Raw genomic sequence first — 20,131 nt, forward strand, 5'->3', positions numbered from 1 at the left:
CTGAGAAGATTTCTACCACGCAGCACATGTTTTGATTCATACAAAGAGCTTGGTAACTTGAACAAATCAGCATTTGCAGACCATATTGCTGAAGAAAACCATTCAGTGGGAAACACTGAGGACAACTTAAAATTTTTGCATCTAGCAGAAAAAGGAGCCACTATGAATATATTAGAAGAATTAGAAATATACACATACGAAAACAGCACCCCAGACTATATCCTTAACGAAAAAACAGAGTTAGTTAACACCCCTTTCCTGAAAAATTTCCAAAAATTACTTTCCAGCCTCAAAAGCAAATAATATTAGTACGCCTATCTGCAGATCAAGTAGCAAATTTAAATGTTACTATAATTATCATGATGCTAAATGTAAATAAGTAATATACTATTTTACCTATACAGTTCTAAAAAAAAGTAAAAAAATTATAATTAATTTAAAAATATCAACTCAAAAATTCAACGTCTCTGTACTAGTGTAAAAGGCATTACAGTTGCGTAAATGAATATAAGATCCTTCCCAAACATAGGACATCATCGTCATATGTTACGATATATCATAGCATCTGTGATACTCATATGTTTGTAAGCTCTTTGTATGTATCAAAACATGTGGTGCGTGGCAGAAATCTTCTCAGTGACAAATATAAAGTGTTTAGTGAACAATTTACGTGTGCAACAATAAGAATGCAGCGGGAATGCATTTACATCTGTTGAACGAATGTTATGGAAACTAACACTCCAAACCGACGTTTCACGTACGTCACATGCAACGAAAATCTGTAACGCAACCATCTGTGTGTGGCGTGTTTATAATTATGTATTATTTATATTTTAGGAAAATTAATCTGTAAAAAAACATACAACATGTCATAAAGAAAGCGTGTAAACCGTCTGAGGATGAATCACAACGATTCGAAACCGGCGCCCTTTGAATAAAGGAACTGAAAGTAAATTTGTAGCTGGTTGCTGTCCTAACACCATCAACATTTGTCTTAAAACAACAGCCACGGTCTCCATCACGTCATCATATGACAAAATTGCATCTGGAGGTCAGTACGACCTCACATCATCATGCCTCCCCATACTATAACACTTGGAACACAGAAACTATCACCTTGAGCAATACCGGACGTGTTCACGTAGAGAAAGGTGACCAATATTGTCGAACAACACCGTTCCGGTAGTCCAACTGTTATGTGTGGGTAGGAGGAGGGGGGGCGCATAACGTCGTATGGGCCGACTTAATCCACAAGGCGGACAACACCTCATGGTAGATATTACAGAAGGGTAATACTTGCATCAAGTCGACAGTCATCATCATCATCATAAACTAAAGGCTATGCCTTGTCGATTTAACCACGTCCCTCTCTCCATTGTCATTCTCTTCAATTCTTCATACGATTTTATCCCCATATCTTCTTTGATGTTACTAAAATACGTTGCTCTTGGCCTGCCTCTTGGTTTTCCCCTAAAACTTTTCCTTCAAATACATTCTTTAGGAACTGGTTGTGCCTCGTTATGTGCCCTATCATTTTTGATTTTCTTCTTCCTATACAATTTAGCAGCGTTCTGTTCTCATTCACTTCTCTTAAGACCTGTTCGTTACTTTTTATATCTACTCAGGTTGTTTTCGTCATTCTTCTCCATATCCACATTTTCATTGTTTCCAGTCTCTTTTTCTCTGTCTTTCTCAGAGTCCATGCTTCACATTGTATGTTAAGACACTCCTGACAAAAGTTTTGGTATACTTTTTCCTACTTTCTAGGCTTATATGATTGTCCGCTAGTAAATTCCTTTTATTTTGGAAATCTTGCTTTACCAAGGCCATTCTTGTCTTTATATCTGTGATACATTTATTGTCGTCAGTAATTGTGCTCCCCAAATAACAGAAGTTCTCAACCTGCTCTAGAACATCGTCTTCTAGTTTAATATTAACTTTCCCATTTTCTTTTGTCTTCCCTACTACCATAGTTTGTGTTTTCTTCTTATTTATTTTTAGATTAAATTCTCTTAGGATTTTGGCAAATTTTAGCAACATAAACTCAATTTCCTTTAGTGAGTCAGCAAGTACTACTATATCATCTGCAAAACGGGTACAGTGTTTTCGTTCCCCGGTAATTTTATTTCCTTTGCTTCTCTTTTCAATTTTTCAGTGGTTTTATCAATAAATAAATTGAACAAATATGGTGATAATGGGCATCCTTGCCTTACTTCCTGCCTTATTTTTGCTTTCTTCTTCACACCATTAATTTCTGTCTCTGCTTCCTGCCTTTTATACAGGTTCCATATTAATCTTCTGTCCCTCCAATCAAGATTTATTTCCTTCTTGATTCGAGGGACAGAAGATTAATCTGGAACCTGTATAAGAGGCAGGAAGCAGAGATAGAAGTGAATGGTGTGAAGAAGAAAGCAAAAATATGGAGGGGAGAAAGGCAAGGATGCCCAGTGGAACAGTGCAACATGCAAAAGAACCACAGAAACCGCTTCATCAAAGAGGTTCTCTAATGGATGTAGTTTTAATTGGATTCCGAGTTGCCACAGTAGTCGTTTTCTCTGTTGCAGACGGTGGCCTACTACATCGGAGCGAACCGGCAGTTGGAATACGTGCCGGGGAAGTCCATCCACTGGGCGGGAGGCCGCACCGAACCGCCGCTCGACGTCCCCGTCTGCGGGTTCGACAACTCCCTCTGTCCGGACACGTGTAAGTACCAACCACTGCCCTGGCTCCCCGTCTAGCGCTGACAAGTGGCTAACTCGGCATATGACCTTGTTACAAACTTTTCGTCGCTTTATTAATTAACATTAAATTGGAGACATGTATAGAGGTACATCGTAGCTCTTACTAATTTAGAAGATAACAATGTCCAGATAAACAGAGACTTACCCTCTTCTAGTAACGATTCTCTCAAAGCAAGATGGTCGTTGGGCCTGACAAATGCGCGCGCTCAATTTACTTTTCTCGGTAAGGTTGGTCAGTATCGTGACTACCACTCCAGATCCGTGTATCGCAAGCAGATACGTGTGTGAGAGGTGAACACTCATGACGCGACGTTTGGAAAAAAAGAAAAAAGTTATGTCCCGATCGTCATTTACGGCCATGTTGTCCACTGGCCTCGTGTAGTTCACTTTGATAAAAAAAATTAAATTAAACAAATAAAAAGTCGATTGTACCGGGTGACTATAATTAAACCTTCCCTATTTAACACGTTGTAGCACGGAAAATAATTACCGTGTGACTACTAAACTTGGTAGCATTAATGTCGAGGACATGGAAAAGAGAAATAGTGGAGAATCAATGCAACTAAAACACTTTTAATGTGCCGCTACGGACAAAATGGTTCAGATGGCTCTGAGCACTATGGGACTTATGAGGTCATCAGTCCCCTACAACTTAGAACTACTTGAACCTAACTAACCTATGGACATCACACACATTCATGCCCGAGGCAAGATTCGAACCTGGGACCTTAGCGGTCACGTGGTTCCAGACTGTAGCGCCTAGAACCGCTCGGCCACCGGACCCGGCGCCGCTACGGACACCGTACCATTACTTACCGGTACCATTACTACTACAAAGGGGCTCAGTATGGCACCCATAAGTGTCCAGAAGAGTCTGAAAGTGCAGGATTTCATTCTGCACAGCATCTCCGTACGTATCCTGGCTACCTCACTATATATACTGCGCTTCAAATCAGCACATGTGTGAATGTTCCCCTGGTAAGTCCTGTCCTTCATATAACCTCACAACCAGAAATCACAGGGGGTGCGATATTGTACGAATACCATTTGAGAATGGTTCGGAGCACCTTCCGTGCAGTGGACCATGGGATGTTCAACTGTCATGACACAGCAAGTGCACTGCGTGACGTTCGGAAATTGCGAGCAGCGTTGTCTGCCATAACAACAGCGATTTCTTCGACCACCTGTGGTGCAACCGGTCATCGGCCTCTTCCCGGAGCGACACCCAGTTCTCCACTTGATTCGAATTCCTTCACCATGCTCGGCAAAGCATGTCGGCGGGGGCGGGGAAGAAACCGTCCGTACTCCCTTCAGACGGCGAAATTCTCGAAGTGCAGCTGCAGCATTACTGTTGTTTTGATAACAGAGCTTCACCAATAACGCCCTGCTCCTTTTATCCAAGCTCATGATAACACGTCGAAAAGTGCACTGAGACTGGTCAGGTTGTGATTATGAATCACAATGACCGATAACGGCTTCCGGTGGCTGTACTTGAACTGGACCGTGGCGCTGTGTCGCATTGAAATCATGCACCCCATACTCTGGACATTAATGCTACCAAGTTTGGCACTCGTACGGTAACTAGTTTTCGTCTTATAACGTGTTAAAAAGGTAAAGTTTAATTATAACAATCCGATATTACAACGACAGTGAAAACCGCATTCACCGTAACTCTTGTTCGATTGGTCGAGAATGTGAAAGCCGCGATTGCTTGCAATCACTGAATCTTTGTTCGCGCCGCCTCTCGGCAAATCCACGGATTGTGCAGAAAAGACAATCTAGGATTTCTGTGGTGCCCGTATGTTTTGTATGCTAATTATCTGAAGAAATTAAATTTATAGTCTGGTTAAGTTAGCGGTGTAGTTAGATAGCAACTAAGTGCTACATACGAGGGCATGCTGAAAAGTAACACCTCCAAACATTTTGTAAAAACTTGTAAAGCTTTTTAAGTAAAACGGACTTCATTAACATTCTACATCTTTATTCTTCATGTCTAAATTTTCAACCCTCTGCCGCTATAGGGCACCGAATTGTAACGTGTAATATGACGGCGTCTGACATAACCATGTCGGTACCTGAGAAACAGTGTGATCTAATCGAGTTGCTAACCGCGGATGAGTTCGTCCACACGTGGCGCACCCTTTCCTTGAGCATGACAATGTCTGACCCCACACGAGGGCTGCGACATTTGCAACAGTCCGACGCCCTGGGTTTTCTGTCATCGACCATCCTTCAAGCACTTCCGACATGGCGCCACCCGATTTTCATCTGTTTCTTAATCTTAAAGAACACCTTCGAGGACTTCAATTTGATAGTGATGAAGAGGTGCAAGCAGAGGTGAGGTTGCGGCTGCATCAGCGGTGTCAAACAGTCTGCAGTGACGGTCTCAACAAACTGATCTCTCGTTGGAAGACAATATGTTTCTCACCAGGGTCACTATGTTGAGATATAAATGTGTGAACATGAAGAATGAAGGTTTAGAATGTTAATAACGTTCCTTTTAGTTAAAGAGATTTAAGAGTTTCACATAAAAAATTCGGAGGCATTACTTTTAATACCCCTTTGTACTTGCAATGAAAGATAGGTTAACTCTTGACTGAATGTTCAAGCTGCCAGCGGCCCATGGGGGCATTCTCGTCTCTTCCTTCTTTCCCCTCCTGTTAGAAACTTGGTTTATCTGGCAATTTAAATAATTTATCAAGGTGATATGCTCTTCCTTTGTGCTTTAAGTGATACGTGACCAGGTATTTCCTTGTGAGTTTTCGGCCATTAACCGCAGACGTTAAGTATATAGATGTACGTTGGACAAAACCATCTGCATCTTCAGGAACAGCATCGATGATTGATTCAAAACAGTCATTAACAGAATTTCTTCAAAACGTGTACATTATTCCGCACATCCAGTCCACCGCAGCAAAGTAGCAGCTACTTCTCTTTTTGCAGAATGTTAAGACAAGTCGATCCCATGTGTTAAATGCCAGCTTCTAAGGTACGTTCGGCCGAAGAACGAGTGTATAAATTGCAGAGCAAGGCTACGGACAAACCTCTTTTGAGTTGGATAAAGTAATGCAGCTTGAAACTTGCATTGTCTGTTTCCGAAAAGGTGGATCCGTAAAGTACATAAGCTATGGGCTTCACCCACAGTAGTTGTTGTATTCGTTTTCTCTGAGGTAAAGGCATGAAACAGTCGGTTATGTTGGTAATTTTGCATTGCGGTAAAAAATGAAAGTGAACGTAAGTTACAGCTTGTTGAAGGAACAGTTTTCCTATGAATCTGGTGAGCTTTGGCGGTACCAGTGTGCTCGGTTTGCCAGATTTGCCGTTCCAGAGCTGAAGAAAAACCTGCCAAAGAGGTAAGGTGTTAAAATGAGTGATATATGGGTAACGGAACGAATAATCCCATTCATAGCTGAAATGTATCGACATGAGTGTTATTATTATCTGAGGAATAACGACAACAGATTTGTAAATTGCGGAAAACGTAATTTATGAAACACGAACATACGGAGCATTAGGCAAGCTTTGTGAGTGAATTGAAGAGTTTCTAGCAAATAGAGCACTGCATATCATTCTTATCGGAGAAACATCTCCCGTCTTAAAAGCATCTTCGGGCGTACCCGAAGGGAGCGTTACAGGACTACTACTTATCGCTATACGTATAAACGACCTAGTGGATGCTTTTCTGTTTGTATAGAAAAGCAGCAGCGCTAGAAAACTGCAAAGAAATGCTGGAAGACCTACAAAGCATCGCCTCTTGGTGTAGTGATTGGCAGCTGACGCACAACATAAACATTTCTAAATTATTGTCCATAAACAGGCAGAAAGACCCATTGTGTTTGATTACACGATTACAGAACAGTCACTGGAATCAGTTACATCCATTAAATATGCGAGAGTATGCGAACTTTGTGACTCAAAATGTAACGACCTCGTAGAACTAATATCAGTTAAGGCCGATGCCGGTCTGAGATTCAGTCGTCGACAGGTGCAATCCGTCGACAATGGGGATACCTCACAGAACTCTCGTTCGAGCAACACCTGAACATTACTCGTCTGTCTAGGACCCTTCAAAAGTAGAATTATGTGACCGGACACAGCAGAGTTGAGAGCCTGCTTTCTTGAAAGAATCAATCAAAATATTGCTCAAACTACATATATCTCGCGTAAAAATAACGAAAGTGAACTTACTGAGATCTGAACTAGCACGGAACCTTACGACCAATCGTTCTTTCCGCGGACCTATCGCAGCTGTGACAGGAAAGGGCCAGAGTGAGACTGGTACGTTAAGTAGCCTCCGTCTCACCTTGACATGGTGTGCGGAGTATACATCTAGATATAGTCTTGGAAACAGTCATGCATGTGACTACAGTATGACAAGAAAGACAGGCAGCAACATTTAGAACACTCCGGGCTGAATAGCGTTATGAAGAAGTTTTATAATCATCTGTAGTACTAAAGAGTGGTCTTGCGAAAATTTTAAGGATCACATTTGATAACATGACAGATTCTCATAAACGGAATACTACGAGATAAGAAGTAATGTTCGGTAACGAATATTTTATTTTTTATTGGCACAAAAATTTACAACTTAAGCAAGAAATGTAGCTCATAGCAGCTGTTCATATTGACAACCACCAGTTGCAGTATATTCATTGCATCGTATTCAAGGAGAGAACATTACTCTGTGTTGACTGTCAATAACGCGTTGTCCACATCTTGCCAGTGTGCAGGCAGTTATTCGGTTTGGAAACGATTAATTGAGTGTTGAATGTCCCCCCTAAGCGATATCATACCAAGTTCTATCCATTTGCAGCGTTAGATCTTCATAATCCGGAGCTTGTTAGAGGACCCTGCCAATAATGTTCCAGACACTTTCGTTTGTGGAGAGATCTGGCGACCTTGCTGCCCAAGGTAGGGTTTGGCAAGTGCAAAGACGAGCAGTAGAAACTCTCGCTGTTTGGAATTATCTTGTTGAAAAGTAAGCACCAGGTGACTTTCCATAAATGGCAACAAAACGGGGCGTAGAATATCGCCGACGGGCCACTGTACTGTAAGGGAGCCGCAGGTAACAATCAAAAGAGTCCTCCGACGAAAAGACTATCATTGTTGGTTGTTCGGCCGTATGGCGGGCGACTGTCATGTTGGTATCCCATCGCAGTCTGGGACGTCGCCAAACACGTCTTCGCCAGTTTTCGGGGCTCAATTAGAAGCGTAGTTCATCACTGAAGACGGTTCTACTCCAATCAATGACATTCCAGGCCGAAGAGGTATCCGGAGCCGCCCCAGATAACGGTGGGATACCAATGTTACTGTCATGCACCAAACTGCCCGACAGCCAGGAGTGATCGTGTGGGGTGCCATTTCTTTCCAACATTTCGATTATCTCAGCGGAACCCGTACACCACAGGGGTACATCGACGATATTCTACTCTCCGTTTTGTTGCCCTTCATGGCAAACACTCCTGGGATGACATTTCAGCCAGATAACGCCCGCCCCCATACAGCGAGAGTTTGTGCTGCCTGCCTTCGTGCTTGCCAAACCCTACCGTGCCCACCAAGGTCGCCGGACCTCTCCCCACTTTGAGAACTTTTGGAACGTTTGCAGCATTATTGGTGGGGCACTCCCGCTACCTCGGGATTGTGACTATCTAACACATAAAATAGACAGAACTTCCCACCATATCCGTCAGAAGGACTTCCAACAACTCTATCAGTCTATGCTAATCCGAATAACAGCTTGCATAAGGCATGAGGTGGACCAACGCGCTACTGACTTGCTCAATTTGTGAAGTTCTTTCTCTTGAATAAACCATCCCCATCTTCTGAAACTGTAGTCGTTCATTTGCCTGTATATGTAAATCACATATACCGGTGTGCGTTCCGTTCGGATAATTCCTTTGTGGTGCATCGTTTTTATTTATCCTAGAGTGTATATGGTGGCAGATTTTGCATCAGGTTCCAATTTGTAGTGAAATGTGTATGAACCTTCATAAAGACTAAAATAACATTTAATTCAGTAAGCATAAATTCAGTGAATGGGGCTGTGTCCTCGTAGAACATTCTTTCCAGAGAGAAAACATCTACTCACTAAAACTTTAGCTAGACGTTGTAGACTAATACATTACAGCAGAAGATAAATGAATACATTCACTATTAGCAAAGTTATTTCTGCCAGGTATATAAATATTTGACTAGACACAAGGTTAGATATCTTGGCTGCTTCTCTCTACATTATTCGTGCAAGATCTTGACTGATTGAAGTATAATATACGTAAATGTGATCGTATGGCCTGTAGGCTACGGGCCTAAATATGTATACAGGGTGGTCCATTGATCGTGACCGGGCCAAATATCTCACGAAATCAGCGTCAAATGAAAAAACTACAAACAAAGAAACTTGTCTAGCTGGAAGGGGGAAACTAGATGGCACTATGTTGGCCCGGTAGATGGTGCTGCCATAAGTCAAACGGATATCAACTGCGTTTTTTTAAAGTAGGAACCCCATTTTTATTACATATTCGTGTAGTACATAAAGAAATATGAATGTTTTAGTTGGACCACTTTTTTCGTTTTGTGATAGAAGGCGCTTTAATAGTCACAAACATACAGCTCACAATCCTAGACGAACGGTTCTTAACAGGTAGGTTTTTTTAAATTGAAATACCGAACGTAGGTACGTTCGAACATTTTATTTCGGTTCTTAATAATCTGATACATGTACCTTTGTGAACTTATCATTTCTGAGAACGCATGCTGTTACAGGATGATTACCTGTAAATACCACATTAATGTAATAAATGCTCAAAATAATGTCCGTCAATCTCAATGCATGTGGCAATATGTGTAACGACATTTCTCTCAACAGCGAGTAGTTCGCCTTCCGTAATGTTCGCACATGCATTGACAATGCGCCGACGCATGTTGTCAGGCGTTGTCGGTGCATCACGATAGCAAATATCCTTCAACTTTCCCCACAGAAAGAAATCCGGGGACGTCAGATCCGGTGAACGTCCGGTGCCATGGTATGGTACTTCGACGACCAATCCATCTGTCATGAAATATGCTATTCAATAGAGCTTCAACTACACGTCAGCTATGTGCCAGACATGCATCATATTGGAAGTACATCGCCATTCCGTCATGCAGTGAAACATCTTGTAGTAACATCGGTAGAACATTATGTAGGAAATCAGCATACATTAGCCATTTAGATTGCCATCGATAAAACGGGGGCCAATTACCCTTCCTCCCATAATGCATCACCATTCATTAACCCTCTAAGGTCGCTGATATTCCACTTGTCGCAGCCATGGTGGATTTTCCGTTGCCCAATAGTGCATATTATGGCGGTTTACGATACTGCTGTTCGTGAATGACGCTTCGTTGCTAAATAGAACGCGTGCAAAAAATATTTCATCGTCCCGTAATTTGTCTTGTGCCCTGTGGCAGAACTGTACACGACGTTCAAAGTCGTCGCAATGCAATTCCTGGTGCATAGAAATATGCTACGGGTGCAATCGATGTTGATGCAGCATTCTCAACACCGACGTTTTTGAGATTCCCGATTCTCGCGCAATTTGTGTGCTACTGATGTGCGGATTAGCCGCGACAGCAGCTAAAACACATACTTGGGCATCATCATTTGTTGCAGGTCGTGGCTGACGTTTCACATGTGGCTGAGCACTTTCTGTTTCCTTAAATAACTTGGATGATGTCGTCCAGGTTACCGAGCAGCATAGATAGCACAGGCCCGTTGGACATTTTGATCACAATAGCCATACATCAACACTATATCGACCTTTTCCGCAATTGGTAGACGGTCCATTTTAACACGGGTAATGTATCACGAAGCAAATACCGTCCGCACTGGCGGAATGTTACGTGATACCACGTACTTACGCGTTTGTGACTATTACAGCGCCATCTATCACAAAGCGAAGAAAGTGGTCCAACTAAAACATTCATATTTCTTTACGTACTACACGAATACGTAATAAAGAATGGGTGTTCCTATTTTAAAAAACGAAGTTAATATCGGTTAGACCTATGGCAGCAGTATCTAGCGGGCCAACAATAGCGCCATCTGGTTTCCCCCTTCAAGTTAGACGAATTTCGTTCTTTGTAGTTTTTTCGTTTGATGCTTATTTCGTGAGATATTTGGCCCAGTCACTATCAATGGACCACCCGGTATACGTATATTTTAAACATGTCACAAATTCGTGCAGGAGGTAGAATTGATCAAGACTAGAAGAAAATTTCCAATAATTATATGTTCGCAGAACCAATACCTGTTAAAATATAGGCCACTGTATCCTCTCATTACAGGCAGTGCTGCACGTGGTTATCACGCATCCCGATACATCATTCAGCCCTTCATCACAGTAAATCATGTACTCTCTCAATCACACATCGAATTGCGTCCCACATATTGGTCGCATGCTCCTGTAACGTCCGTCGTACAGTGTCGATAGGTTCGACAGACACCAATTCCTTTAAATACCTCCATAGCCAAAAAGCCAGTGGATTGAGATCAGGTGAACGAGAAGACCACGATACTGGACGTCCACGACCAATCCATGATCCAGTAGAAGTTGCGGTGCGGTACACCCACAAGAGATGTAGAAAATGGGATGGTGCGCTGTTGTATAATAAGCATAGCCGTTGTCTTTCATGAGGGGTAACGTTCTTCAGTAACGCTGATGATTCATCGCCCAAAAACTATCAATACCGAGCATTTATTAATCTGTTTCACAAGGTGTGTAGTTCCACGAGTCTGACAATGATTATTCCTACCTATAAATTGATACTCAAACTATCACGATGCCTTACCTTCATGATTGCTCGAGGATAAGCATCAGTACACACCTGCGTGTTGTGGTAATATACTATGAATCTCTTGACAATACTTCTTCGTCTGCATATAAAACGTGGGCTCTGAAATGCGGATCTTCAGCCATCCAATACCTGAGCTGTAACTGGACATGGTCTGCTGGTCGAATAGCATGCACAGTTTGCATATGAGAAGAATGTATCACCAAGTAACACGCATTAATCGTCGCTAGTTCAAAACTGGTTGAAATGGCTCTGAGCACTATGGGACTGAACATCTGAGGTCATCGGTCCCCTATAACTTAGAACTACTTAAACCTAACTAACCTAAGGACATCACACACATCCATGCCCATGGCCGGATTCGAACCTGCGACCGTAGCGGTCGCGCGTTTCCAGGCTGAAGCGCCTAGAACCGCTCGGCAACATCGGCCGGCATCGTCGCAAGTAAAACAGCCATTATATCAGCAGGTATTAGTTTCAGGGCATATAATTATCGGAACTTTCCTTCTAGTTTTGAGCAATACTACCTTCGAGCAATTTTTGAAACATTTTTTGGACCACCCTGTGTTTCAAAAAACAAACAGTGTCAACTTTTAGCAAAATAAAGACGACTAAAGGGAAGAAAACACCAACAGGAGAATCCATTAGCGAGGTGTCCGTTTTGCCGCATCGTCCATCTACTGAAAGGGCAGTTAAGAGCAGAGTGTTCCCGGCCAGACACAGAGGATAACGGACGAGTTCAATTTCTGCGCGAAGCAGAAAGCGATGTCGGACGACGAGCGGCAGACCCGTGCACTGTTTTGGTCCCACTCAGCGGCGCGGGCCGCGGCTTGTAATGGCGGTGCCTAGAACAATATATGTGTGCGCCGGCTGCCGGCCCAGGAGCTGGGGGGTGGCGCTAATCCTGTTTGCTCCGCGCAGGGGCCGGATACCCGCCCGCTGCACACGCGTTTCGGCCGCACTGTTTTGTGCACGCGGTGCGTGCGCTCTGTGCTGCTACTGTCTGGCGACAGGGAGAGCTGAAAGCAGATTAAAGCGCCGCCCAGAGTCTGCTCCATCAGGCGGAGAGCGAGATCACTACAAACCTAACGCTGGCTTTGTTTTCTAAGCCTCCTGTCCACGCTTCCCCATGTCGAGAGAGTCGATCCACAGCGTCCCAGTCTGTGTAGACTCGCCCATGCTTTTACTTTTGCATAATTATTACTTTCTCAATAACAGGTTTCGTAAAATAAGACATACTTCCCTTACTAGCTAGTAACAGAAACACGAGTTATTTATCGCTTGCAATTTGGGATTTGAGATCTCTCTCAGGCAGCATATAATTAAGCTTCTCAAGAAGAGAAATTTGTTAACATCGAGTATAGATTTAAGTGCCAGGTTGTCGTTTCTGAAATTATTTGTATGGAGTGTAGCCCTGTATGGAAGTGAAACATGGACGATAAATAGTTTGGACAAGAAGAGAATAGAAGCTTTCGAAATGTGGTGCTACAGAAGAATGCTGAAGATTAGATGGGTAGATCACATAACGTGGCACAATTTGGCTAGATCCCGGGTTCGATTCCCGGCGGGGTCAGGGATTTTCTGTGCCTCGTGATGGCTGGGTGTTGTGTGCTGTCCTTAGGTTAGTTAGGTTTAAGTAGTTCTACGTTCTAGGGGACTTATGACCACAGCAGTTGAGTCCCATAGTGCTCAGAGCCATTTGAACCATTTTTGAGCCAATTTGGCTAGAAGAAGGGATCGGTTGGTAGGACAAGTTCTGAGGCATCAAGGGATCACCAATTTAGTATTGGAGGGCAGCGTGGAGGGTAAAAATCGTAGAGGGAGGCCAAGAGATGAATACACTAAGCAGATTCAGAAGGATGTAGGTTGCAGTAGGTACTGGGAGATGAAGAAGCTTGCACAGGATAGAGTAGCATGGAGAGCTGCATCAAACCAGTCACAGGACTGAAGACCGCAACAAGAACAACAATTTTAAATAGAATGCAATAAAGCAGCTTGTTGAAAGTTTCATGCAACAGCACTGCACAATACTTGTTGCAGTCTTAAGATGCGAATACTGATCTGAAAAACTTTTTGGATGTTTGTGGTGAGTTCCGATGGGACCACACTGATGAGGTCATCGGTTCCTAGGCTTACACACACTACTTAATCTAACTTAAACTAACTTACGCTAAGGACCACACACACCCATGCCCCGGGGAGGACTCGAACCTATGACGGGGGAGGGGGGGTGAGGGGGAGAGCCGCGCGAACCATGGCAAGGCGCCTCAAACCACGCGACTGATCTGAAGCAGTACTTGAAGTCTGTCTACCCCGCTCAAGCCTCTTCAGCTGTACAAGACTAATAAAACCGAAAATCTCGAAGAGGAGACAAACCCCACCCGCAGACGTGTAGGATAATGATTCCAGGGTCAACACAGAAAATTTTTGATGGATCGCTACTCGAACCCGGACCTCCCGCTTAAAGCGAACGGTTGCCTTGACCACCCGGCCATCCGGACATGCTTCCTATCCGACCCAAATTCTCAGTTTTTCACGCAGCAGTAGCGTCCACTATCCATTCAACTACTTGCTCGCAGCGATCCCTGTATTACCAGCAGAGGCTCGACTCCTGTTGTGCATCTGCACTGAAGTTATCAAGACAGTCATGACAACAAGCGTACTGTACAGCATGTTTCCCTAAGAGAGTGCGAAAATGTAGCAGGACACAAAGAATGCTTCACCGAACAGTCTGAGGTAGGAAACCTGGGGTCGGAGAAGCCAGCTTAAGGAGGGAGGTAACCTTGTCTATCTCTTTGTCTAGTTTTTTTGTTTTCCAGCTAATTTACAACTAACATGCGTATAAGATTACACATACTGTGCTGTTTATTTACATGTACATTCTTCATTTCCTGCAAGGAAACAAGGAATTACCAGAGGCCGACCGGTGTGGCCAAGCGGTTCTAGGCGCAACAGTCTGGAACCGCGCGACCGCTACGGTCACAGGTTCGAATCCTGCCTCGGGCATGGATGTGTGTGCTGTCCTTAGGTTAGTTAGGTTTAAGTAGTTCTAAGTTCTAGGGGACTGATGACCTCAGAAGTTAAGTCCCATAGTGCTTAGAGCCATTTGAACCATTTGAACCAATTACCAGAACTGTAGCTACATTCGAAACACACCAAGGATATTTGTCAGGGTGCGTCAGAATCTTGTTCGCCGATGTCAAGCTTCTACTGAAGTTGATGGCTGTCAGTTTCAGCACATTTTGTAAGATACAGTACAAAGGGTACGTTCATTATGTCAGTGATGGTATCTGCAGTTAACAGTAACTAATGTGAATCAAAAAGTACACGGTAGTGTGATTTTATTCTTATTATCTCCTAAAGCTGGCTTCTCCGACCCTAGGTTCCCTACCTCAAATTGTTCAGTGAAGCTTCCTCTAGGTCCTGTTAAATTTTTGCACGCTCTTACGGAAACATCCTGTATATAGGGTGAAGAAACATTCGCGCACTCTAACTTCGCAGCTCGATTCCTCACGTACTGGCAATACAAAAATGTTTCTCACAAAATTTCCTCCTGCGCGTATTTTGGGTAGTAAATGGACGTTACAGCTTGCCAATCTGGCAACAGTGTAATCACTTGTACGATAACTACATCTGTCAGGATAGAACGCTAGCGATGTGCAGTTTGAGCGCTGGGTAGCGTTTGGGTTATCATGCAGGAGATCGAGGTTTCGATTCTGCGTAGAGATTTATTTGTTTTATTTGGTAAAAAGTAGTCGGCGTGGTACGGTATCTGGCGTCTTAACAGTCGTACAGTGATTACATTTGGTCTCCTACAGAAGATTTGCAACTACACTATGTGATCAAAAGTATCCGGACACCCCCAAAAACATATCTTTTTCATATTAGGTGCATTTTGCTGCCACCTACTGCCAGGTAGTCCATATCAGCGACCTCAGTAGTTATTAGACATCGTGAGAGAGCAGAATGGGGCACTCCGCGGAGCTCACGGACTTCTAATGCGGTCAAGTGATTGGGTGTCACTTGTGTCATACGCCTGAACGCGACATTTTCACACTCATAATCATCCCCAGGTCCACAGTTTCCGATGTGATAATGAAGTGGAAAAGTGAAGGGACACGTGCAGCGCGAAAGTGTACAGGCCGAACTCATCTGTTGACTAACAGAGACCGCTGACAGTTGAAGAGGGTCGTAAGGTGTAATAGGCAGACATCTATCCAGACCATCACACAGGAATTCCAAACTGCATCAGTATCCACTGCAAGTAGTATGACGTTTAGGCGGGAGATGGGAAATTTGGAGTTCATGGTTGAGCGGCTGCTCGTAAGCTACACAGTGCGCCGGTAAATGGCAAACGACGCCTCGCTTGGTGTAAGGAGCGTAAACATTGGACGATTGAACAATGTAAAAGCATTGTATGGAGTGACGAACCACGGTACACAATGTGTCGATCCGATGGCAGGGTGTGGGTATGGCGAATTCCCGGTGGACGTCATCTGCCAGCGTTTGTAGTGCCAAAAGCAAAATTCTGACGCGGTGGTGTTGCGGTGTGGTCGTTTTTTTCATGGAGAGTGCTTGCACTCCTTGTTATTCTACGTGGCACTGTCACATGCCTACATTGACGTTTTAAGCACCTTCTTGCTTCCCACTGTTGAAGAGCAAATCGGGGATGGCGATTGCATCTTTTAACGCGATCGAGAACCTGTTCATAATGCACGGCCTGTGGCGGAGTGGTTACACGAAAATAACATCCCTATAATGGACTGGACTGCGCAGAGTTCTAACCTGAATCCTATAGAACACCTCTGGGATGTGCCAGGCCTCACCGACCGACATCGACACCTCTTCTCAGTGCAGCGCTCCGTAAAGAATGGGCTGCCATTCCCCAAGAAACGTTCCAGCGCCTGATTGAACGTATGCTTTCGAGAGTGGAAGCTGTCATCAGGGCTATGAGTGGGCCAACACCATACTGAATTCCATCATTAGCGATGGAGGGCACCACGAGCTTGTAAGTCATTTTCAGCCAGGTGATACTTTTGATCACATAGTGTACGTACTAAGAACACAGAAATGGAAATACAATCGTTTTCATTGGTCAGGTTCTAGAGAAAGCTTTTGCATGTCATGGGCGCGAATTGTTTCATAACACTTCATCTACTAGGTTCCAAACTTGTTTTGTGTTTACCCTTCTCCAATAATGCCTTAGATCTATTACTCTTGCCATGTTCAGGTCCATTACATTTTGTTAGGTCCTTACGTTACCAGTAGGGCTACCAAATGCTTTACAAATAATTTCAATTGGACCATTGGGGGAGGGTACACAGAAAACAAGTTTGGTTTCTAGTAGACGCAGTGGCGCAATGTAATTCGTGTCCACTACATGTAAATGGCTTCTTTAAAAGCTGGCCAATGAAAACGATTTTATTTCTATTTCTGTGTTCATAGTATGTAATTGCAAATGTTATATAGAACAGCCACAGGAACAGCTATATGACGATTACGATGCCAGATACCGTATCACGCAGACTACTTTAAGCAAATAAAAGTAAATAAGCCTCGACTTGGAATCGAGCCCCCGACCTCCAGAACGCAGTCGCCTGCACCAACTGCACAGAACTATTTTCTCTACTGACAGTGGTAGTTGCCCCACATGCGACTACTGTGTTGCCAGATTGACAATCTTTAACTTCCATTTAGCGCCCGAAATATGCGCAGGACGCAACTTTATGAGCGACTTTTTTGTATTGCCACTATGTGAAGAATTGCGTTGCGAAGTCCGAGCGCACGAATTTTTCTTCACCCTATGTACAGGGTGAGGTAACACCCCTATCATTTCGTGAACGACTACGCATATCGAAAGGAGGTTCTCGGAAAATATTAGAACGTTCTGTTTGGTTCATGTGTATAGTTCTGATATTAACTAAGATATTGACGGAAGTATGTTTTTAACTGGAACCGTACACCTTTTATATCTGCAATGGATAGTTCTTGATAAAACAGTGATATAGCCTTTGATAATTTTGATGTTGAAACTTATTATAAAAGATTCGAGAAATGTCCTAGAATGGAAGAGAGCGGTGCCCTAGAACGGCATCTGCTATGCAAACTCGCCGAGCGGTTCTAGGCGCTGCTGCTACAGTCGCAGGTTCGAATCCTGCCTCGGGCATGGATGTATGTGATGTCCTTAGGTTAGTTTGGTTTCATTGGTTGCGAGTGCAGGGGACTGATGACCTCAGATGTTAAGTCCCACAGTGCTTAGAGCCATTTGAACCATTTGCTGTACAAACACTGCCACGCAGACATCTCGGACCGGGCTGCGAAATTGTATACTGTAAGGTAGACCAAGGCTACGGAAATAAAGCTTTGTTTCCCCTTCAACTAACTTACAACCTAGATGCAGGTTCACCTAGGAATATTGTACATGGAAATACGATATAGGCTAGAATCTAGCGCGTCACAAAGGACTTAGGAAAACTACTTCGCACTTGTGTGTCTTCCCAGACTTACGTAGGTGCAACAGTGAAATCAACTGTTCGTTCTTAAAAAATAAAGAGATCCTATGCGCTGCAAAAAACAACTGTTGTGTTAAATATCTAAATTTTTGAAGAATTTCCTGCACGTGGCTGTGTGCCTCTTAGAGGTAGAATACATGCTGTCCGACAACAGTCTCTTCCTACACTGCTTCAAATTATATCACATGCGATACATTCGTTGAACTAAACATTTTATTAAAAATACTTAGGTGACCACCTGTACACCGCAAAATAAATATACTTCTTCACGAAACATCGTCTCATGCTGAACGTAAGCGCATAATGACAGTGTTACCAGCTACGTAAAACACGCACTATCCACTTACTTGACATTGCAGTGCACTTGGGTACACACGTAAATGAAATAAACAATTTAGTAACAATTATTTAATAACCACCCAGATCTCATAACATAAATTTTGTCTTACAAAAAGATAACTTTATTTAAGCATGTGTTCAAACTGATGACCGTGGACTGAAAGGTACATTGCAGTCACCGTTCGATAGAACTGTGAACAGATGTAATAACGGTGGATGTGATGGTAGAGCGTGCACTGGCGATTCGACGACACGTATCGTCTGGCGCAGTTGGGGCTTCGTCATAGACTACATCTTTGAGTTCTCCCCAAAGAAAGAAATCAAGAGGAGTCAAATCGGGTGACCTTACAGGCCATATGACAAGAGGATTTCGTCCTATCCAACGTCCATTAAAGTTCTCATCCACTATTTGCGTTGCAATACGGGACGAGTGAGCTAGACAACTTTCGTGCTGCAGTCATTTACACTGCCGAATATCCTGTGGTAAGTCTTGCAGAAGAACCTGCAGAATGTTCGTTAGAAAGTGTGCGTAAGAATGTCCATTTAGAACGCCTGAGATGAAGTAAGGTCCTTTTCTTCTTCTTTCGTTTCAGCCTCTTTGGGGTACGCTGGATGAATCATTTCTTTGCGTGTTGTTCTTTTCTTAGGGCCCAGTATTTCTTCATTCTTTCTGATCTTCTTCTCCTCTCTTCTTCCGAGATGAAGGATTTGGACTTTTGTGTGGATTTGTCTTGGAACCTTATGTTTTCATCTTTAGTAATTAATTTAGCAGTTCGATCAATAAGTGAATTTTCTGAAATATTTAATTCCACTAGGTCTTTCTCAGTTTCTTTAAACCAGTTGGGCTTCGTTTTTCGGTTACGGAAGAAGTCAAAGATTTGTTTAGTTAATCTGTTGGAATTCATTCTGAGAAAATGACCATAAAAATTTATTCTCCTTTTTCGCATAGAATCTGAAAGTTTTTCAATTTTCTTGTAGAGAGTTTCATTTTTGATGTATATAATCTTATTGTCTTGAAATTTTTCTTTCCTTTATCTCAAGTTTCTCCATTTGGCCTTTGAAATTCATGTTAAGTGTTTCTGCTGCATACAGTGCTTCTGGCTTAATCACTGTCTTGTAATGTGTAATTTTGGACCCCCATGAAAGGGATTTTTTGTTGTATGTATTTTTTGTTAGTTGGAAGGCCAATTCAAGTTTATTTTTTCTGGATTCCATTGCTTTGCTTTCCCCAGCATTCCAAGTAATCCATTCTCCGAGATATTTGAATTCTTTTACTATTTCAATCTTCTGTTCTTGAACTTTGAGGTATTTACATGAGTGCTTGATGTTTGTCAATATCTTAGTTTTTTCAGAGGAGATGTGAAGACCAATTTTAGCTGCTTGTTTCTTTAGTTCAAGGATTTGCTCCCGTGCTTCTTCCATTGTTTCAGCAAACAGGGCCATATCATCTGCAAAAGCAATGCAATTTACTTTAAGGTTCTTCTTTTTGCAACCCAGTCTTATACCACTCTTAATATTTGTGTTCCATTCTCTGACTACTTTCTCAAGAGCACAATTGAACAGCAACGGTGAGAGCCCATCGCCCTGTCGCACTCCCGTTTTTATTTCAAAAGGGTTCCGATAGTTCGCCCATAAATTTAACTTTCGAAAATGTATTTGTAAGGGTCGCTTTTATAATATTAGTTGTTTTCTTATCCAAACCCATTT

At 42.9% G+C, this 20,131-nt stretch overlaps 1 protein-coding gene across 1 annotated transcript in view; it reads left to right on the forward strand.

Annotated features, from left to right (window-relative positions):
* LOC126481079 (atrial natriuretic peptide receptor 1-like) overlaps positions 1-20,131 on the forward strand; it is a 1,220,509-nt gene that overhangs the window by 708,121 nt on the left and 492,257 nt on the right. Inside the window, exon 6 of the mRNA XM_050104566.1 lies at positions 2,565-2,703. Within this exon, the coding sequence (XP_049960523.1) occupies positions 2,565-2,703 (139 nt within the window). The remainder of the gene's footprint in view (positions 1-2,564; positions 2,704-20,131) is intronic.

This window comes from Schistocerca serialis, chromosome 5 (genome assembly GCF_023864345.2).
Source record: "Schistocerca serialis cubense isolate TAMUIC-IGC-003099 chromosome 5, iqSchSeri2.2, whole genome shotgun sequence".
Taxonomy (NCBI): Eukaryota; Metazoa; Arthropoda; class Insecta; order Orthoptera; family Acrididae; genus Schistocerca; species Schistocerca serialis.